Genomic DNA, 20344 nt, shown 5'->3' on the forward strand with positions numbered 1-20344 from the left:
AGCTGTGTCCGGGCTGGGTTAGCTCCTCCAGAGAGGCAGGGGGCAGAGGGTGTTACCCCCCCTGTCCTGGCTACATAGGCTTGTAGAATGTGGCCTCCCTGACGTTCTCCCATATTCCAGCTGGTGAAACTTCACTTCTCCTCCCCCCGATCTGCAGTGGGGCTCCTGGTGCAGGATGGCTGCTGTGTGTCACCCGGGTGGGGCTGCGCTCAGCTCTTCAGTGGTGGAAGGAGGGAGTCCCTTCTTGTATGTGTAGCTCTTTGGCTTCACACGGATGTGGGGTGAATCTAAACTTTACTTTAAACCTGTGTGCCGCCACCATGTGCTCCTGTGTGCCAGTAGCCCATGGTGTGTGTGTGGTGAAGTGGCTGTGTGCACCTGCGCTAGCTATTCTCAAGTAGTCTAAACCATTCCATGTCTTACAACAGAACCACGGGTTATACTGACCGAGGAGAACAGCAAATATGTTTGAAATTGTTTAAGCTTACGTGGTGGTTTAAGCAAGAGGCCTCAGAACAGGCCAAAACAACTGGAAAATAGCCAGGACTTGAGGTTGTATTAGTATTAACCTAATAATAGCTTGCAGCTGGTAAAATCTTAAGTGGCTTGAGCTGCTCTGGAGTGGGAGTTCGGCTTGTTTCCATGTTACGTGAATAATTATATTACTAAGAAGGTTATAGGACAGCAAGAAAAAGAGAAATAACTGAGCAGACTAGAACTGATATTTAAGTGCTTCGTTTTGGGCTAGTCCAACGCCCTTGGCTTATTGAGCCATATTGAAATGCAGGCCTGCAGAGGAGCTGGTCTGCCGCTCTGAGTGCACGGAAGTCCACAAAGAAAACAGCGAGCGCAGCAACGAGGCAGGGGTGGTGAATCACATTGCATTTACGAGGCTCCGTCAAAACTTTTATGATGTTTTTAGCATTTGGGACATGAATAAACTGCAGGCGCTTGAGCGGGCTGGCGCGCTGAGCCTCCGCTCCTGGACAGGGCCGTCAGGGCTGTGCGCTGGTCGCTGAGCCCGGCAGCCGGCAGGATATTGACCTGCGGGACCCAAGGGACAGGCCTGAGGCTGACCCCTGACCACTGCGTCTCCTCTTGAGTCGGTCACGGGTGCCTCCACCTTAATGCCAATCCCAGAGGCCCTTAGAAACTCCAGATCCAAATTACTGGCAAGGTCAGCGGTCAGGAAAAATTACCTTGTTTCCTAAAGGAGTTTTAAATGTGCATGATTCACTACAAATACAGAAATATGGGAATCTCTACTTCATTGGGTCTTCACAGTGGTTTACAGGGGCTTAAGCCTTTTATATATATTTTAAAAAAGGCAACTTTGAGAACCTAAATACAAACCTGTTACTGTATTGCATGGGGACTGAACTCCAATGGGTGAATTTTATGTTTTTCCACAAAAACTCTTGGGGGGGGACTCTCTTGCTGCCAGTTTGAAATTGAGGGGAAAGCGGGCTCTAGCAGTTTGAAGGCAGGGAGCTGTCAGCTGGTTCAGAATCCTCCACCCTGGTGTCTCGCGCACTTCACTGGCTTCTGATGCGTTTTTGTTTTCCTTGTTGAGCCGCGGAATTACTTTCCAGCTCTTTCCCTGTCAACACTTACGGACTCTTGCAATAAGAAGTTGGGTTTTGGCAAGATTTTCTGCATATTTGTTATGAGTGTCCTGGCGCTTTACCTTGTGTTTGTGAAGTTGCAGGGACAGACGTCCTGTTCCTGACTTCCCCTGGGCTCGCGGGGAGCGCGGCGTTTCCTCTCCCACGGCAGCAGGCTGGTCAGCGCAGTGCCCGCTAGGCCACGTGTTAGTTTCCCCTCTCCAGTTACGAGTCAGTTCAGCCCTGCTGGTACAAGTTCACACTGTCTGTGCGCCGTGTGCCCCTCGACTCGCCCACCTGTTGGGCCCTTTCGCCAGGTGATGCTGCTACAGTCCCAGGAGCAGCAGATCCCGCTGTGGCCAGAATCCTGGCGACACTCGGCCAGCTGTTTGCCACTGCCAGGGGAGTTCTGGTCACTGCTGGCTTGAGCCTGCGGTTTCTATATTGGTGGAGCTGTTTCGAAGCTCCTGTCTGACTGCTTCATTCGATGCACAGGAAGCCAGTTGCAGCCTCTGAATAATACACCCCTCTTAATCCTGTCTGGTTATTTAGTGTCAGTGCGGTCATGACCTGCGAGGCTACACATTGCTGTCTGTGGCCTCTGTCATATTTCACACACAGTGCAAACATGACTGTGTGCAGAAAATAGCGCCAGGCAGGAAACAGCTCTTTCTGCTGTGGACTTTCCTCACTGCAGTCTGCCTGGTGCAGTGGAGAGGCCGACGAGTCACAGAGCTGAGTTTATATTGTTATTATTTCCACACCTGCAGGCCTGTGGGGGCTGGGCAGGCTGGGGTGAGCTGGCATGTGCCTGGGGAGCAGCTTGCGCCGCCCAGGACTGCCCATCCCAGGACTGCCCATCCCAGGACTGCCCATCCCAGGACTGCCCGTCCCATCGCTCGTGGGGAGACGATGTGCCATCGTGAGAGACTGGCGAGTGGGCAAGCTGTGGCTGCGGGCAGTGTAGCACAGAGCCAACCTGGAACCAGCCGAGGCTGTGAAGTCTTGTCTGGCCTGCTCTGGGAATTGCAGTCTAGTAATTGCGGGTCAACTCTTCGTCCCCCAGTCAAGCGTGGGTTTTACCAGCTATCTTCTTCAGTGGGTTTGCACTTGCAGTGACCAACCCCGACCTCACAACCCGCAGATGCAGCTGTGTAATATTTTACAACTGTTTGCTGCACATAGTGATATTTATTATAATTACAGCCGACTGACGACTTTTTATTCTGGTTGGGTCGTAAGAGGAATGTTCCTTCAGGCAGAACAGGATGGAAACCCCTGATGTTACACCTGCTGTCTTTGTTGTTGTGACCTAAATTTTTTAACTATCCCCTGGAGAACAGGGATTAGCGAACCAGGATATGTTCCACAGATCAGAAATCGGCATGTAGCCCAGGCAGTCTTATTTAAGCAGTTGTTGGTATATTCAAATTTTACATCTGCTCAAATGTGTAATGTTACAGGCTTTTCAATCCGCTGTTGATTAATTGAGTTGTGTAGTGTTGTCAGAGGGGCATTTGTGTGCAGTTTACCCTGGGTTTGCTGTCTGCTCCTGGCTGTTGATGCTACAACAAGGGAGTAGCAGTGGGGCAGTGTAACACATTTATTTGTTCATCAGGAAAAATCATTACTGAAGCATTGCTATGCTTAAGATGAGCACATCGGGTTTCTATTGTTCAGACTATAATGAGAAAGACCACAGATTATAGGTTTTGGTTATGTAATTTTTGTGTCCTGCATTTTAAGTTAAAGTAGCTGTGTTTGGAGATTTTATCAGGCAGTTCTGTTTCACTAATGACTAGTTGCCTTCACTCATTGTGAGCAGGATATTGAATCCTTTCTGTGAACTCCAGAGTACAGTCCAGGGCCCTGCTTGTGTTGCTGACAGAGAAACAACTCCCTGCTGTTGTCAAAGCAAACCTCTCTGTGGATGGTGTCAATATTTGTATGACTCTTTTGTGAAGTGGGTGACTATGTAGACTGTAGTGTAAAACCCTCTATATGGGTACAGAAAGATACAAGTTTAACAACCACCACCAACCCGGTGTTATGAATCTCTTTGTTGTGTCCTGACCATTTCAGACAGAAGCTTTGCAGTGTGTTGTTGTGTCATCAGAGCTGTGCTGGGACCCGTGTCCTTTGGAGGGGTGGATAGGGGCAGTGAACTGGTGTAGGTGGGGTGTTTCCAGATGAGTTTGAACTGCTGACTCTTGCAGTCAGCTACTGAGACCACATGTCTGCTGTTTACGTCTCCTGTTGAGTTCCACTTTGAGTGAAGCTGCCCTCCTTTCTGTTTCTGTTGCGAAAGAATTGTTAAAGCACACGCTTGACCAAAGATTTCTGAATACTCCTCTTGCCCTGGGGGTCTGTTAGCCCGCTGTCCCTTGACTCAGTTCAAGTCATCCGATCCTTGGCCAGAGCTCCTGACCTGTTGCTTGTTTCTACAAAGACCTGCAGTGAGATGGTCACGTCTCTGTGTAACAGCAGAGAAGCTTGTCTGGACTCATTTTCTCCAAGAAGATGCTCAATAAGAGGATCAGTTCTGCTTTCGGTGTTTCCAGTACAGGTCAGCCTTGTGATGGCCAGCCTATTCTCCTCTCTGGCATTTTCACCCGAAAGCCCGAAAAGAGGTTAAGCATGCTGGCAGGCAGGAGCGGTTGGGTGCACAGACGTCCTAAATCTCCACACATCCCACTACACTGTTTATGCTGTAAGCAGCCATTTTGAAATAGGAAGCCCTCCCTCCACCTGTGAGCTGGATAGCCTGCCCCCCACTGTGAGGTTGCTTGACCCCCGTCTGCATCTTCGCAAGGGCGAGAGTGTGAAAGCTGTGTTGCTGCCTGGAAGCACTCGTGTGGGAGCTGTCTGTGGGGCGGAAAGGCTATGTGCTTCCAGGTATGCAGTGGTTGCTTGGATTGTCGCATACCTGCCAAAGTTCAGCCGTTAGTCCTCCTTCAGGAGATAAATTACTGTTTACTTTGTGAAGTGAACCTTGTTTCAATAGACAGTTCTCCAAGTTAACCCGTCTGCACCTGTTGCAGTGTTGCAATGCTGTGCTTTGCAAAGTCTTTCCTCTTGATTCTTATAATTTAAAAATCAATTAGAGCTGTGAAGGCTTTAACTTCCTCCACAGGGTATCACTGTAGGCATGTATCAGGACAGTGACATGAGAGAATTCATTTTAGGTGTGTTTTAAAATGTTGAGTTTTAGACCCTGGTGACCCTGCCTTTTTTCCCCGGATGTGATGGTAATGAAAGGTGAATATTTGCTTGATGTAGCCGTGAGGGAAGTGCACACCGCTGCAAAATGTCTGGGCCAGGCGTCTGCTGGAGCTCAGGTAACAGAATCCAAGCCTAGATATGTTTCTGGTGACCGTGTCTGGTCCCTGTGCAACTGAACTTGCTGCGCTTCGCCGTATGTGTATACGAGCAGGGAGTTCAGATACCTTGTCTGGTTGGAGGCTGTTGTTGTTCCAGTGTGATAGTACTGTCTGTTATTGACCCAGTGTGAGCATCTCCCAGGTTTTCTGGCCTGTGTTTGTTTCACTCGTGAAACCATCTGGATGCATTTGGGCAGTGGTGAGCATGTGGTTAATGGAGGGACGTCTTTTTCTGTTTTTCCCAACCATACTCCTTCCTCGACTGTGTGTGGCAGTTAAAGTATACTCGCCCGTCCCTGTGCTGTAGCTCGGATGAGCGTCTGCCTGTGGCCGTGACCCTGCTCCTGTGAGGCACCTGTGCTGCACATGCTCCTTCTTCCAGCTTCCTCCTTGCAGGAGCACAGCCTGGGACGGCTGCGGCCCTTTCCTGCCCCTGTCTGAACACTGTGCCTGCTTAGCTGCTGTTTCTACACAGTGCTGATATTCCACACCCCTTCAATTTCACATCAGGCAGAGTACACGGTAGACCAACAGGTTTTATGCCGCAAGATGCATTCTGCTATAAATTATAATTAAATTGATCATTTCTTTGGAGCAGCCAAGCAAGAGTGAGTACCCCTGCAGGAGATTATTTGAAGCTAGAAATGGTTTATAAAGTCAGTTTGTTGAATGGCCAGGCAATCCCAGCTTCCCTCTGTCAGAGTACTGGGGCTCTTCCTGCACCGGACTGTTCCCAGTGTGACTCCCTGCCCTGTGCCAGCCAGTGTGCTGCCACAGTGTGCAAAAACCTTTGCTGTTGTGGCCTGCAGGCTGCGTCTGTGAATGTAATGTGCTTTCTTATGTGCAGCAGTAGTTTCTTTGCCAAATTTACCTATGTAAGCAAATTTATTCAGGTTAATTAGACTTGTGTGATCCAGTAGTTTATGGTACTTTATGTTGCCTCTTAAACACTCTGTACTTAAAAAGCATTTCTACAGGAATGGCACTATTGTTGGGAACAGTGTTTGCTTCAGTGATGCTGCTCACACAGTGGTGTTATATTGCAGCTGCTTCAGTTTTAGGACAAATTGTACCGAACACAAAGACTGCTGTTCACAGGACAACGTGCCGCCGGCTACACATTTAAAACTGAGGTTAAGACGTGTGGGAACATGGAAGGAAAAGTTGTACTTTGTTTCCCATTTGGACAAAAATCAGACAGCTACTGAGCAATCCGGTTATTCGTGTTTGTTTGGAGAGAATTTGGGTTCATTTTCGTGAATTGCTTTTGAGTGGAATGGCATCAGAATTCCCAGAGGAGGCATCGGCCTGTCTGTTACTCTGGAAGTGTCACAGGGCCAGTACAGCGTTGTCGTGAAACGTGCAACACAGGAAGTGTGCGCCTGAGCGGCTCACTCAGTGAGGCGCTAAACATTCAGGTGGCCATGAAAGAAGCACTTTTAGGAGCACAGTTCCTGGTGTGTCACACATTCTCTGAGAGTGTGCCAAGTGCTTCCAGAAGGACTCGCGTGATTTGTGATTCTCATATGACTGGTTAAAAGTGTCTGTGTTCGAGGTGTTGCCCTGAGACCATTTCATTGAAGCTGATACTTTCTCTTACAGTAGCTGCATACGTTTCCCTGCCTAGAGAGGTGCTTGCTTTGCATGTTTATCATTGTTTGTCAAATAATCTAGCTAAAATTACAACCGAACATACTTTTATCGAAATGTTCTCGCTGCTATCAAAATCTGTTAAGGAACAGGGGCCAAGTGTAATGGCAGCAGCGTAGCTTTCAGAGACAGTGAAAGATTTCAGGAAAGTGCTGACAGTCTGTTGCAGAATGGTGAGCCAGATGTGCTGCCCACAGCTGTATTTCTGAGGAAGCATACTTTCTAAGATGTGGTCTAGCTTTCTACTAGGTGGCCACAGTCCAAATTTCCAATGTTCTTGTTAAAGAGAAAGTGCTTTGTGTCGGCTTCTGCAGTTCTCTTTCCTGTCTCTATTCTGTCGGGAGAGAAAACAGCTCAGATGCTGCTCTGACTGCAGCAGCGTCCCCTGTCTTGTTCTGTCAGGTCTGAGCTCTTCACAGATGGTCGAGGGGGGGATCTGACTTTAGTCAGCCTCCCGTTCGCGCTCCTCGCGATGCTGGGGTTAATGGGTATGGGTGAGGACAGGGTGAGTGGCAGAGGGGAGATAAAGGGACCCATCAGGAAGTATTATTGCTCGTTGATTGGATGTGTTTTGTCACAGCACATCAGTGCAAAATAACGTTTCCTCCAGCTTTTCAGAATAGATTAATTGGAGGCAGACGTGACTTTCTGTCAACACTTCCTTCACGGTGGTCAATGTGTTTTTCTTCTTGAAATGTATCATATTCTTTCTCTCCCCAGCCAGCAACACTCTGCTGCTTTGCCACTCTACTGTAGCTCTCATGTGAGCTGGGGGGGGGGGCTGGCAGAGGCTGGCCTCTCATGTTGCTGTTTTGCAAAATTCTGCTTTTCAGCCAACAGATTCTGGTCTGTGGATTTTGATAAGAAACAGTATATCTGGGCTTCTGCACAGACAGTTGCTTGCATGACATGAATTGGCCCTGTACAATTGTTTCTGAATCATGCATGTTTGTTTCAAGTGTTTAAGTAGCTGTCTGTCATTTTCCTGTTCGTCTGTCATTTTCCTTTTCACTTTTTTAACTTCAAAAGCACCATACTCCATAACACTATCCTAGGAGAGGCTGGCACACAGAGTGTGTGGCAGGGCTAGGTCCCCGCTGGAGAAGCACACCTCAGATACACGCCTCCGCACAGCTAAATCATAGGTTTTCACCCATGAATCTGGAAGCAGCTCACTGATTCCTAAGAACAGAACTGCAGAGTCTCCTGGTGAGCAGAGCTGAATATCCCAGAGGCTGTCTGTGCCAAGTATTTACAAGGAAAGCAACTGATGAGACGCAAACCCTGGGACAGCCCTGCAACATGCAGGCAGGGAACTGGTCCAGAAGCCGCCCTTTTCCCTAATTTTAATGCCGCTGCTGTAATCCTGCCAGGTATTTTTCCTTTATTTTTTTTCATTTGGGTTTGTATTATGCAATCTGGACTCAAAGGGAGGGACACACAAAGTACAGCTTTCATGTTTTTTTAAGGAAAGTAGGTTAATCAATAAAATCTGCAGCCTACTCTCTTGTGCACAGTGTTGCGTCGGGGATCCTGCGAAGCTCTGTGCTTCAGTCATTCAGAGCTCTTCCACAAGCTGTCCCCTGAAAGCCTGCAGCGCAGTGCACCATGCAGCTCTTCTTGTTTTCCACATGGCAGGAGTTCTGGTCCCCACTCACGCTTCTCTTACTCCTTGCCCATGCTGTACAGTGGACTTGAGCAGCCATGGCAGAGTCACAGAAGGCGCAGAGGGCCCTCGTCTCCTCTGCTGCCTTGTCTTCAACAGTTTCAGCATCCATATGGGTTTGTGTGTATTACTGGCATGAGCAACACAGAAGACACTTTAGAAATTAAAATGGGTTTTTATCAAAAGCCTCATTTTCTACAGCACCATCTGTGGGCAGGCTGGGCTGTGTGTGGGGCAGATCCTGATTTCCCAAGTCAAACAGTGCTGAGTTTTGGACCAGAGTTAACAGGATCTGGTCATCATGCAATCACGGGGTCTAATTAGACTGGAAGTTAAATGCAAAATGCCTTGTTTTGTGAACTCAGTGAGCCAAACTCCCATTTATTTCTTTCACAGCAGTCTGCCGTGAACTGAGTCTGTCACTCAGTTTCAATGCTACCTTGTCCCGGACCTGTGTCTTCTGTGCCAGTGTTAATTGTGTGCCCAGTGTTAATTTGGATGGAGTTCCTTCACATCTCAGGTTTCTGAAAAAGCAATGATATATGCAGGCTGGGCCATGCAGCGTGGGACACATGCGTGCACTGCAGGGACGATGCAGTGTGTTACTGCTGGGCCTGAAGACTGCAGCCTCAGCGGAGATTGGATGTGTTTGTTCAGCATAACAACCAGACAGGTGCATAAAAAGGCTGTGGGAACTTGCAACAGCTTGGGGCGAACTGCCCCCCTTCCTCAGCCCCAGTGCAGAGGTATAAGGACTAAGGTGAAAGCAGCACCAGATCATCTTGCTAGAGTATTTTGAACAGGAATAGCTGTCAGCAGCTCTTCCTGCTGGGCTCCCCTGTGTCTGTTCACTGGTAGTGCTTTTTCTTTCCGAGTCAACAAGAAGGAGCTTAAATACTTAAGACATCTGAAGTCCTTATTGTATTTAAAATATTTCTTGTTTTAAAGTACCCTTTTGTAAAAACCTGCACTGATGTACGTTTAGTTAAAGCTGTTTCCACCCTTTCAGTGTCTTCTGTGCTGCAAAGAGATGGGCTTTTTAGACGCATTTCCCACAACACAGAAAAAGACAGAGCAGTTCTTAACTCTTGCAGGTTGGTTGTTCTGTACTGTACAGCAGAAGTGCGAAGTGCTGTCTGAATTATGTTCTTCTAATGACTCAGAAGCATGAAAAGCAATGCCTCTGTAATGATTTCTGGGGTTTACTAATCCTAACTTCTTTTCAGTATCTTTGAATGGAATTTCTTTTCTACTTCTTCCAAGACCAGTCTCAGTGGAAGTGCTATTAATAGATAGCACTGTGCTGCATGGGGCAAGTAATTGACTTCCTGTGGGTGTTTCAATGCATCTGCTGACCTGCATGGTCAGTCAGGTATTTCAAAGGATCCACTGCTTCCTAAACTACTGCCTGTTTTCAGAATGAGAACTCCTCCGATCTGTGAACCGTGAAGAGAGCAGATTGTAGCCTATACCTCACTCGTGTCTCACCGTGCTGTATATGTTCTGTGTGCCTCTCTGTGGATAACTGTTAGAAATCAGCATGCATAACTTCTCAGAGGATTTAAAATGATCCCTGGATCAGAAGAAATACAAATGAGCTTTAAAAGAAAATAGCTTATGTTGTTAGTCATTAACGATTTTATTTTTATTTGGGTGTGAGGCCACGGGGTGTGTTATTGTTCAAATACATGATCATGTTACAATGCTCTGGAAAAACAGATCTGTTGACTTGTCTTGTGGATTTTAATGTAGTGGTGAAGTTCTTTGAGATTCTCATGTTAATTATACTGAGGATTAATTCACTTAGTGCAGAATAAATAAACTAATTTGTATTAACAACCACATAAGGATTCTAAAATTGTGCCTTTGATGTAGCAATCAAAATTAAACATAGTTTGCAAAACATTTCTGTCTTCTTTATGCTGTCCTGTCTGAGCACCTGTCCGGTCAGGAAGAGCAGAGAAGCTGTCAGACCGCCGTCGCAGTCCAGGGCTGTCAGCGGGGGGGCTGGGAGTCATTTAGCCCCACTTCCAGAGCCACCTGTTGGTGCAGTGCCATGGGAAGAGCCCATGATCTCCCACAGTGCTGGTGCTCTGCTGCAAGTCGTGCCAGCTTGTGAACAGCTTGGGGCCACTGCCATAGCTCTGCATTGCGTGCTGCATAATTGCTCAGTATTGTGTTCTTCACAGAGCACTGCAGGAGGAGGAGATGCAGTAGGGATGATTGGGGACTGAGACGTCTATGGTTACTTTCTCTTTAGCACAATTTTCTGTTCCTCCGCACCTGCAGTCTGTTCACTGCAGCAATAATCCTGATTCACACAGTGTCGGCAGCACCAAGACGGACACTGTTTTTTCTGGCAGGCAGCTCATGCTCCTGCATGTTTACCGTTATCAAGTGGAAGCCACTATTGCAGAGTTCACACTTGTGTCATTCGTCACGGAATGTGAAGTCACTAAGAGCCAATTTAGATGCGGTGGCTGGAAAAGCAGTCTGGATGCCGGTGACTACCCCCCCAGTTCACAGCGGCTGCAGGGAGTGTCGCTGGAATGAGAAGGAAGAAGTGCAGTGTGCCTCTTGGCTTGGGGGCTCGTGTTTTTTAACAAGAGCCTGTCGAAAGTCACTTTGATGTGTACATATGCATTCGGTAAATTAAATCAGTCGTCTTCTTTTCTGGTCACCTGAGTCAGAAATCTCAGATGCATCATAATGAAGGGTCCAGAGTGACAGTATTGTTCAAAATGAAGGTCAGAAACGCCCCACTGTGTGTTACCTTTTCATTTAGCAGTGCAGTGTTTTATATTTATCTGTGTCTGATTGGTGCAGATTTTCATTTTCCCCCTCTGGCTCCTTGCTCATACTGGGCAGCTAACAGAATCACTGGGTCTGGCTCTTCTCTCCTCATCTCATCTCCCCTCCCCTGCACAGGCCGATTTTGCTTTTGAATATCATTGTTTTTGCCTTTAACTACTTCTATCCTTGTGCACAAAGTACAGCGTTCGTACAGAGAGTCATTGTATGAGTAGAGAAGTCTGTTGCTGCATTGGGAAACGTCTGCTGCTGTTGTAGGTGAACATTAAGAAGGGTTTGCTTTTATTCTGTTAGGTTAAATGGCATCTTTGGTTGGATTCTGTTTAACTTTTGTGCTGTAATATTTAGCCTGTTTTATTTCTAGTGATAGTTCTGTTACAGTCAATATATTCTAACTGAAAGAATGTACCTGCTACATTCCTGAATTAACTTTTAATTTTCTCATAACAAAGTAGGAATGACATAATTGGGCAGTTATGTTTGAATACTCATTATCTGAAGGTTACAGTGAGCGGTGAGCACACTGATGAGACAGTAGTGCATTTTAAAATCTTTTTAACATCTTTGTATTGTTTTAAAAATAAAATTTATTGTTTAGTAGCATAGAAAGGTTTTAACAATTAACTCAAGAGAATGTAAGATGTCTGTTATGGTAGAAAGCTGTCTTATTGTTTTGTTGTTGGGTGAGGGGGGCTGTGTGTATTATCTCCTAAAACAGAAAGCCCATGTTTTGGTCAGCTTGTAAACTTATTGTGGTTAAAGCTATTTATTATATTCAAGGACAACACAAGGTGTAATGTGTGAAGGTAGTTTATATCGGAAAAGCCTGGTCAAATTTTAGGAATTGCAGGCAGACCAACTGGAATTCAGTCAGGGACGCCACGCTGGGAAACAGTGCAGGATGCAACACCAGAGTGAGCATAAACACAGCAGCACTGGTTTGCTAGGCCTTGGGGTGCAGCAGGGCCTGGTGTGTCACAGTAGGGCCGGACTGTCCTGCTGTCTAGGGAGGCGCAGATTTTCACCTTGCAGGGATCAGTAAGGTCAGTCAGTAACTTTTCATAGAGCAATCTAGTCATGTTTCTGCTGCCTGGTGCAGCTGAATTCCAGACAGGTAGCAAAACCAGAGGCAGGCAAAGTATACAAAGGGCCATTGTCACTGTTTGGATAATTAAAGCAAATCCAGCACTCCTTACTTTATGGTCTTCAGTAATAACTCAAAAATGACTTTGGCTGAAACTACCCCCAAAGGTTGTGTAATTATTACTTTTACCACAAGAAAGGCCAGCAAACCTCAAGTGGCCGGCAGAGAGAACACAGACTACTGGAAAGAGCCCAGAGTAAATTAGGCGGCCCTCTCTGAGCTGAAGAGGTTCTGAACAATAATGCCTTTAGCAAGTACTGGAGAAAGATGAGCAATAGAACTGTGGTGTTCAGAGCTGAGCAGTGCTGCAGTGAGCTTTTCAACAATGGCTGTTTATCAGAGGGAACACAGCACAAGCCTCTGTCCCCCAGGTCTGGCATAGCAGCTGTGATCTCCCAGGGGAAGCTGGATCAGACTCCTATTGCAGAACAGCTTTTATCCTTGCCAGGTTTTACCAACTGCAGGCTCATGTGCAGACAGCACTGATGAAGCAGAAAAGTGTGTATTTTACGGTGTCATAACCTCGGTGTACCCAACGGTGCACAGAATGAGGTAACAAATTTAAAATATATAGAGCATGATGCTGACTTATATAAGAGGTATCAGCAGACAAAATGTGAAGGTGATCAATCTTCTGAGTAGCAGGAATCTGAGCTGTTCTGCTGTGGCTTATTTGGAGCAACGAACATTCCCTGATTATGTCCTAATCTGTCTGGACTTTGTGTTGGACTGGTTGCTCAATCAGTGAAGGGGGAAATTGCTTTTCTCTTTAACTCTTTTTAAATTAAAATTCCATTAATGGCAAATCTGCATGATAAATAGTAGTAACACTGCAGCCCCCGGAAATCACTGAAAGGTGATTTGAATCAGTAATGTCTGTTTTATGTATATTTATTGCTTAAGTTTATTTTTGCTTTCCTAGAGCATTTTTCTGCTCATAATAATAACACCTACACATAGTAATTCTTTTTTTGAAAGTCGTCCTGATGGATGTTTGCTGCTGTTGTTTCTGGTGGCAACATGCCTGCTCTCTCCTCCAGACAACTCTCTGAGCCGCTGTCTCCTCTGCTCTTCCCACAGCTCAGAACGTGACGGTGGAAGAGATCCTTGCAGCATACCGCCAGGCCTGTCAGAAGCTGAACTGCAAGCCCATACCGAAAGTGATGAAACAGATACAGGTAACATGTCGCCTCCTTGTTCCGCTGCAGAACTAACAGCTGGCAGCTCAGTTTTAGGTCACTGCCTGATGTCCTTTGAGTTCAGTGAGCTCTCATTCATTTTGGCACATCAGCAGCTGAAGTGTTCAAATGGATTTACTCATTGGAGATGCAAGGCTGCAGCTCTGTAGACATTTGTTTTTATTGCACTTGGTAAGGAAGTGAGTTGCCTTGTTCCAGATACAGGGTGTTCATATGTGGCTCTGTAACTGTAACGCACAACTCCCAGTGGGTTGAAGGTACAACTGAGCCAGTGCCCGGGTTTCATCAGCAGTGTGCCAGACAGAGTCGTCAGTAATCATCATGATTTGAAATCAGTAAGTGGTAAATGTAGTCAATATCGCATAAATGTAAAATTATTTTCTCCTTTGGTGGTGCAAAAGCATGAAATTGCATTGTCAGTATGTGGCGTGCTCTACTAGTGCAAATTCTCCATAAAATTACATACAACATTTATTTTTATTCAGCTTTAATAATTACATAATTTTTTATTGTTTAACCGTTTTTTTCATTTTTTCAAGAAATTAAATATTATTTTCCTGTTCCAGGGAAAACAAATTCCAGAAAAATTGTAGTTTTTTCAAAGGAAGTAAAAGCTTTAAGTGAAGTAACATTCACATTAATCACTAACTTTCACATGTCACGCTAGGGAAAAATTTACACGAGAGGGAAAAAAACAGGATGTTGAAAGTTGTACCTTTTACACAAATTGTTTGCTTTAATATCTGTGCAGATGGGGATGTATTATACAAAGTATTTCTTTAGCTAATGCCTTTAGGGAAATTACTTTTAAAAGAATTGCTGAACTGTAAAAATCGAGGGAGTGGAAAAGTTGCACAGTGAATGGTATAACCATGGAATTGAGCACAATGGAAAGACGTGACACATTTCTGGGGTTTATCTTACCAAGCCATGCCTCACTTTAAAAAGCAATTAGCAGTTATTACATCTTCACTATATCCCAGATTAGTCAAATGTATTCATTGTTCTCTGGGTGTAGGATGTTTTTTTTTATCCTTATCAGCCCTAATTATTTTGATGTATTTTAGTTAAGATTTTTGCGTTATTTAAATTATGTACATCTTTATGCTGTCAAAATGAAGATTGTTGGGGTGTCTCATTAACATAGTCAGCTGAAATGAACACATAGCCCCAGGCATACATGTCACTAGCCTGCAGGGCTGAAGTCCTAGTTGGGCTCTGGGTGTAGTGATCAGCTTCCCATGTAAACAGTGCTTGAGGGACTGAAGAGGCACAACGCTCAGCGGCAGACTTGTAGACATGAAATGCAGCTCTGGCCTTGGTTTGCAGCTAGAAGATCTGGTTTATTTCAGTGACAAACATAACTGCTCAAAAGAAAGTTTAGAGTGAGGTCATGCAACGGAAAACATGGAGCACAGCTGTACAACTCGCCTGAAGGGCAAACTCTTACTACAATTAAAAATATCCATTGTGTCACTTGTCAACTGTGAACAGGATTCCCCCAGCAGTGGGGAACTGTTTAACAGAGCCAGGTAGGTCAGTGTTAGTCAACCCGGTTCTCAAAGAAACCGCGCCCCCTGTGGCATTTGCAGCGGGTTTGAAGGGGTATGTGCTGGAGGAGCTTGTCTGCTGCTCCTCGTTCTGCCTGTGCATCTCGAGTCTCAGCTGGAAACACATGGCGATTCAGTATTGCAATCAAATATTCGTTAAAATATTGAGGTTTGAGGTCTGATGTTCTGGAGTAGGTAGACAGCCTAAAGCAGCTCTGCAGAACTGGTGACAGGTCCCTCTTTTTAAGCATGGCTGACTCATTATTACCTCTCTGTCTTCGGACATTCCTGCTGACTGTCAGCTGGAGTGGAGATCATGAGACAACCCGTGTAGAGCACAGCTGTGACATTTCTGGAGCGCTGAGCTCGTTCTGTAACATTTTTTACTGCGGTGTGTCTTTGCTTCATTGAAGAGAATTCCAAACATCACTCTGGACTGAAAATAACTCTTCATAATTATACCTGTACTGTCATGCTTAAAACACTGTAGGTACCTCCTGTCAGCGGTGCGGCAGACCATTATTATTAATCACAAAATCATCCCAGATGGTAGAGAGCTGACAAATGTGAGGAAGATGGACTTCCCAGAGTGCATGGAATGAGTCCTAATGAGGTCAGGCAGCAGTGTCTGTGGAGTTACCTCTGTTTACAAAAATGTGAGAGTGATCTGCTGTGATTGCACTCACTTCACAACACGGTATTATCAGCCTAATGTGGTGAAGCCAGGACAGTCAGGCTGCCAGCCTGGCCCACTGCAGGGCTTGTGAGGGTCCCTGCAGTTCAACATGATGAGCATGGTTAGACTGTGGGTTTGCAGTCACTATACAACATGCTGGAAGTCTCCCGTCTTGTTGTTTTAAATCACTTGGGCTTTACAAGTAGGGCAGGGTTTTTTGACATTGACATTGAGTGTTTTCTCTTTTGCTTTTAACAAGAGGCGGTTGAGTTGTGGTTGGCTGGCCTGATGTCTAACAGGCTGGAAGGTCACCTCAGAAGCACAGGGTTCCAGCAACACAAAGCCACCTACACTCTGCTAGGGGTGCTTTTCTGTTTGGCCGGGGACTGCCGGTGCAGCTGAGCCTGTGCTTTTCATGACTCCCCAGGAGACAATGGTCTGAGGTGTGCAAGCTTGCAGTGCAGGGGCTGGTTTGCTAGTGAACCTCAGGACAGCAGAAAACTGTTGGTCGTGTTTTCCTGGCTTGACAGCGAGGTAGATCACAGACAGCAGAGTCTGACACCCCTCAGCTGAAGCCAGCAGAGCAGGTAGGTACGGGAGCAGAGACACTGGGACTGATGTGTCACAGAGCTCCTGTAGAAATGTCCAGCTGCAGTAACTTGGAAAAGGTCCTGCCTGTGCTGTGGCTCCAGGTCAGAGCTTAGCTGAAGGAAGATGGTTCGTGACGGTGAACATTTTCTAGGTGAGTTGTGCCAGAGCACGTTTTACCGCTTGTTGAGTTTTAAGTCAAACAAATGACCAGACACACAGGTCTATTACTGTCCATACCTTGATGTCTGCCTCCATGCCTTTAATTGATAGAATGAGAAAACTTCTGTCCTGATAAAACAGTGTCACAGCATTGTGTTTTCTGTCAGGGTTCAGTTACATCCCTCTACTGTTCGTTTGAATGTGGGACTCTGGGGAGACATCCTATGGCTTGGAAGTTCATGTGTAGCTTTGACATAGTGTGTGAACTCCAGAGCTCATGCAGCCCCATGGGCTAAGTTTACACTACATGCTTGTTTGTTTCTTTCTTTATGGCTTGAGTGCTTAGGCAGAACATTTGTACCAAGTGGGCTGCACGGCCCTCAGTGTATATTTATATTTGTTACTTCGTGGCTGGCAGCACCTGAGCCACAAAGGAGAGAGCAGAGGGACCTTGCATGTTGCGATTCAAAGAGGGGGAGATCTGTACAGGTTAGCTGCAGTCAGCTGGTACTCATAGGAAAACTTCTCCCAGGATTTTCTTGCGCCATCCTTTAATCCCAGTGAGTCTTGAGCTTCCTGCATTGTCACAGTCTGTAGAAAATATTTAAAAACTGTGCGGGTGGGTGCCTGAACGCAGATCATTAGTTCTTTTTACAAAGCAACTGAAAATGTTGATGTCAGGTAGCTATGGTGCTTGGTAGAACTCTCAAGAGTACCAGTGAATCTTTAACTCAGGCAGAATTAAAGACTGATGTTTAAAGAACAGCCTTTAGAGAAATCTTCTGAACTTTACGTGACAGATTTCCCTCGGAACAAATGCATTATATTTTAAAGGCCTTTCTTTATTAGCATATTTTCTTGGGACAATATGTGCCAGTGCTTGTTCAGGGCTATATTGCAGGGCTGCTGCCTTCTTGAGGATATATGTAAAGTTGTGCATGTGGATCTCACAAATTCCACACACTGCTCCTGAAGGAGGGGATGTGTTTAAAGCCTCCATCTGTATTTTCAGATGACATGTCCACATTTTTACTGATGTTTTTGAAAGCGCATGTTGTTTCCAAAGGCTTGTGAAGTCTTTCCTTGGTCTTTCCTGCTCGCTCGCTGACAATGAGACAGGCAGTCTCGTCTTTAAATATTTTATACAGTGTGCATGTCCACTTTTACATTCTTAAATTTCTAACAGAAGGTGCTTGGCTCTTCAATGTTGTGGCTTTGTCAGGTTTTTTAGTTGTTTATTCTGTTTTGCAGGTGTGTTATTGTGTATCAGGAAAAAAAAAAGTACACGCTGGGCAGAAGAAACTGGCCTGTGACTGCCTGCCTGCTACAAATTCATATATGTAAATGAACAGGCACCCAGCCTGAAGAATTTTTCATGATAAAAAAAAATGAGCTGGTAAAAAAAGCTGCCCTCTGCAGAGAGAATTTGCATTTCTATTATTTCCTTCCCAGTCTCATCATCAGTGCTTGGACAGCAAGGAGATAACACAGCAGGCTGTCTCTGCTGGCCGTGAACAATGATTACATTGTATTGCTGTCTCTCTCAAAGTCACAATGAGAGTCAGTTTTCACCCTTTGCAGAGCACTGTGTGGGAGGGCTAGCTGCTTAATCTTTCTGCCATAATTATGGCTTAACAATTCTTAATTTTTAGATTTCTAGTGTTTTGGTCATCTGTAACAGCTAATGAACTGCACAGGTGACATTGAATTGGAGTCTTTGACTTTGCCACTTACGTTGGCATGAGGAGAACAGAGCTGAAGCTGTGCTGCACGGAGTGAGCTTTACAAGTGACGTGTGGCACATGACCCCCGTCTTGTGTCCTTCTCTCTTCGTGACCCGTGTGGGCAAGGAGAGGCTCGGTGAGAACTGGAGTGGGTTGAGCGTCTCGTTGAATTACACGATTACGGTCACTATTCCACCAGCTCGTACGACACCGTGTCCCCTGAGTGCTTTGGGGAGATGCACGGAGGTGTCAAGACAGTTGACAGTGGTGTTAACACCATAAACAAGTTGCAAGGACCACAGGATATGGCATCTACCTGATGAGGGAAAACACAAAACAGGTTTGTCAGGTCTGGTGTGGATCACTGTTGCTCAAGGCTTGTAGGTATAAGCAGCAGCATCCAACTAGAGTATCAGCTTGTTTGCAAAACTGAGCAGGCACAGTGAACTACTATCAACCACACTTTGGCACCATTCATCTTCTGCTTTTGTGTAAAAAAGAACGCATTTCCACTGAATTTCCAGATCGGATGGGATGCTGTACCCTTTGGCTTTATGCGCACACAGAGCGGTGTGTTAATTGGTTTGGGAACGTTATGAATGGCGGCCGTCCCCCGTGAGGCTGCCGACTCCGGCTGGCAGGTTTTGCAAAAGCTGGAGGTGAGAAGAAGTGAGCAGCCTCAGCTTCCTGTCCTTGAACCTGCAGGGCTGGAAGGGGTCGGGGACTGAGCTCGCCCTGTCTCAGTATGTGCCGCCTAAGTGTGAAATTCCTACTGTTACTCATGACTCACAATGAGCCCTGAATATGTTCTTAGTCAGTGTGGAAAACTCTTGTCACCTAAAGGACACACACCACCGGAGAAAGATGCCTCATACTGCTATGGTTTGTTCTGAAAGCTTCAGCATGTTTAATTTAATCTTTTTCTTTCTTGAATTTGTTTTATATTATTGTCACCCTGCTTGGCCCATACCAGTGATCTGTGTGTCACAGCTGATGCTCTTAGCAGGGGCTTTACTGGTTCAGATTCCTGGGAGCCCTGCCCATCTGTAAAAAAGCACAGAGAACAGAGCTCAGAGAAGTTGAAGTGAAAGCTGAGATGGCCTGAGCTGCTGTGCACACTGAGCTGTGTCCCCTAGCCTCCACACACTGCTCAGCGGGACTAAGACTCTCCTGCTCCTGTGCAGGTCAGTTCTACAACATTCGAAGGGAAACACCTTCTCACCTGTGCAGCACGGCTTCAGCCTGACACTCGTATCCAGCAGGTCCAACCTCGAACAATTTAACACAGCCTTTCTGCAGTGTGCATTGCCTTTTGCTCCCTGCTTTAAAAAGTGCCATTTTGCACAATGTAATTCTATGTCTTTTGTGCTGTTGCAATGAGGATTTGAATTACTTGGTAGACATGGCGGCCTGTCTAAAGCCTCCTTCAGGTGCCTGAGCTGTGGCAGTGATGTGCAGTACGTTGTTGTGCACATCCTGTCGGTGACACTCGTGTCTGCAGAAACATGCCCGCAGGCCTCCAGGAACAAGTGCTGAAGCTAAGGGCTGTAGAATAAAAGGACCGCCTGTTCAAAGAAAAGAAAAGTGCAGGAGCTCTTTTTTGTGAGACTAAGAGTTCTGAATCTGTGAGGAGATATGAGTCCTGAAGGGGTGTGGAAATGCTGAATTTCAGTTACATTGATGTTTTATTTGGTAGAAATATGTATTTAGAGACCCTGCAGATTTTTAAGGGATTATCATACCTTTCTGCACACCCAGGCTTGTGGTGTCTGAACGTGCTTTTTAAGTGCCCCAGCGGTGAGCAGGCAGCCCCCAGGAGCTGGAAGAGGCCTGAGTGCGAGCTGCAGCAGTGCACAGGTGGCTGCAGCCTGGTGCAAGCAGACACAGCCTGGAACAGAAGCACACATCAAGGCCCTGTGGCTCTCAGAGCAGCAGGCTAGCCCACCCAGACACAGAGCCTACTGTGTGCCGCTCCTCTGCTTTTCAGCCCCCTGTAGAATGCAAGGGCCCAGGCCCTTGTCAGGACCGTGTCACATTTCCTGCACCCCCTGATCTGAGTGGCCTGTCTCGCTTGTGAGGCGTGTGGCCAGCCGAGAGCACACTGCGAGCCGACTGGGTTGCACTCTGACAGTGGAGTTAAGGAGGGGGGGCAAGGACTCACACTCACACTCACACTCACACACCTGTCTG

The 20344-nt window shown here is 46.3% G+C and overlaps 1 protein-coding gene across 1 annotated transcript in view; it reads left to right on the top strand.

Annotated features, from left to right (window-relative positions):
• The window catches only part of ppp1r37 (protein phosphatase 1, regulatory subunit 37), a 45729-nt gene that overhangs the window by 4126 nt on the left and 21259 nt on the right, over window positions 1–20344 (top strand). The window contains exon 2 of the mRNA XM_088627329.1: window positions 13336–13433. Coding sequence (XP_088483455.1) covers window positions 13336–13433 — 98 coding nt within the window. The remainder of the gene's footprint in view (window positions 1–13335; window positions 13434–20344) is intronic.

Source organism: Lepisosteus platostomus, chromosome 4 (genome assembly GCF_059453375.1).
Source record: "Lepisosteus platostomus isolate fLepPlt1 chromosome 4, fLepPlt1.hap1, whole genome shotgun sequence".
In the NCBI taxonomy this organism is placed as follows: Eukaryota; Metazoa; Chordata; class Actinopteri; order Semionotiformes; family Lepisosteidae; genus Lepisosteus; species Lepisosteus platostomus.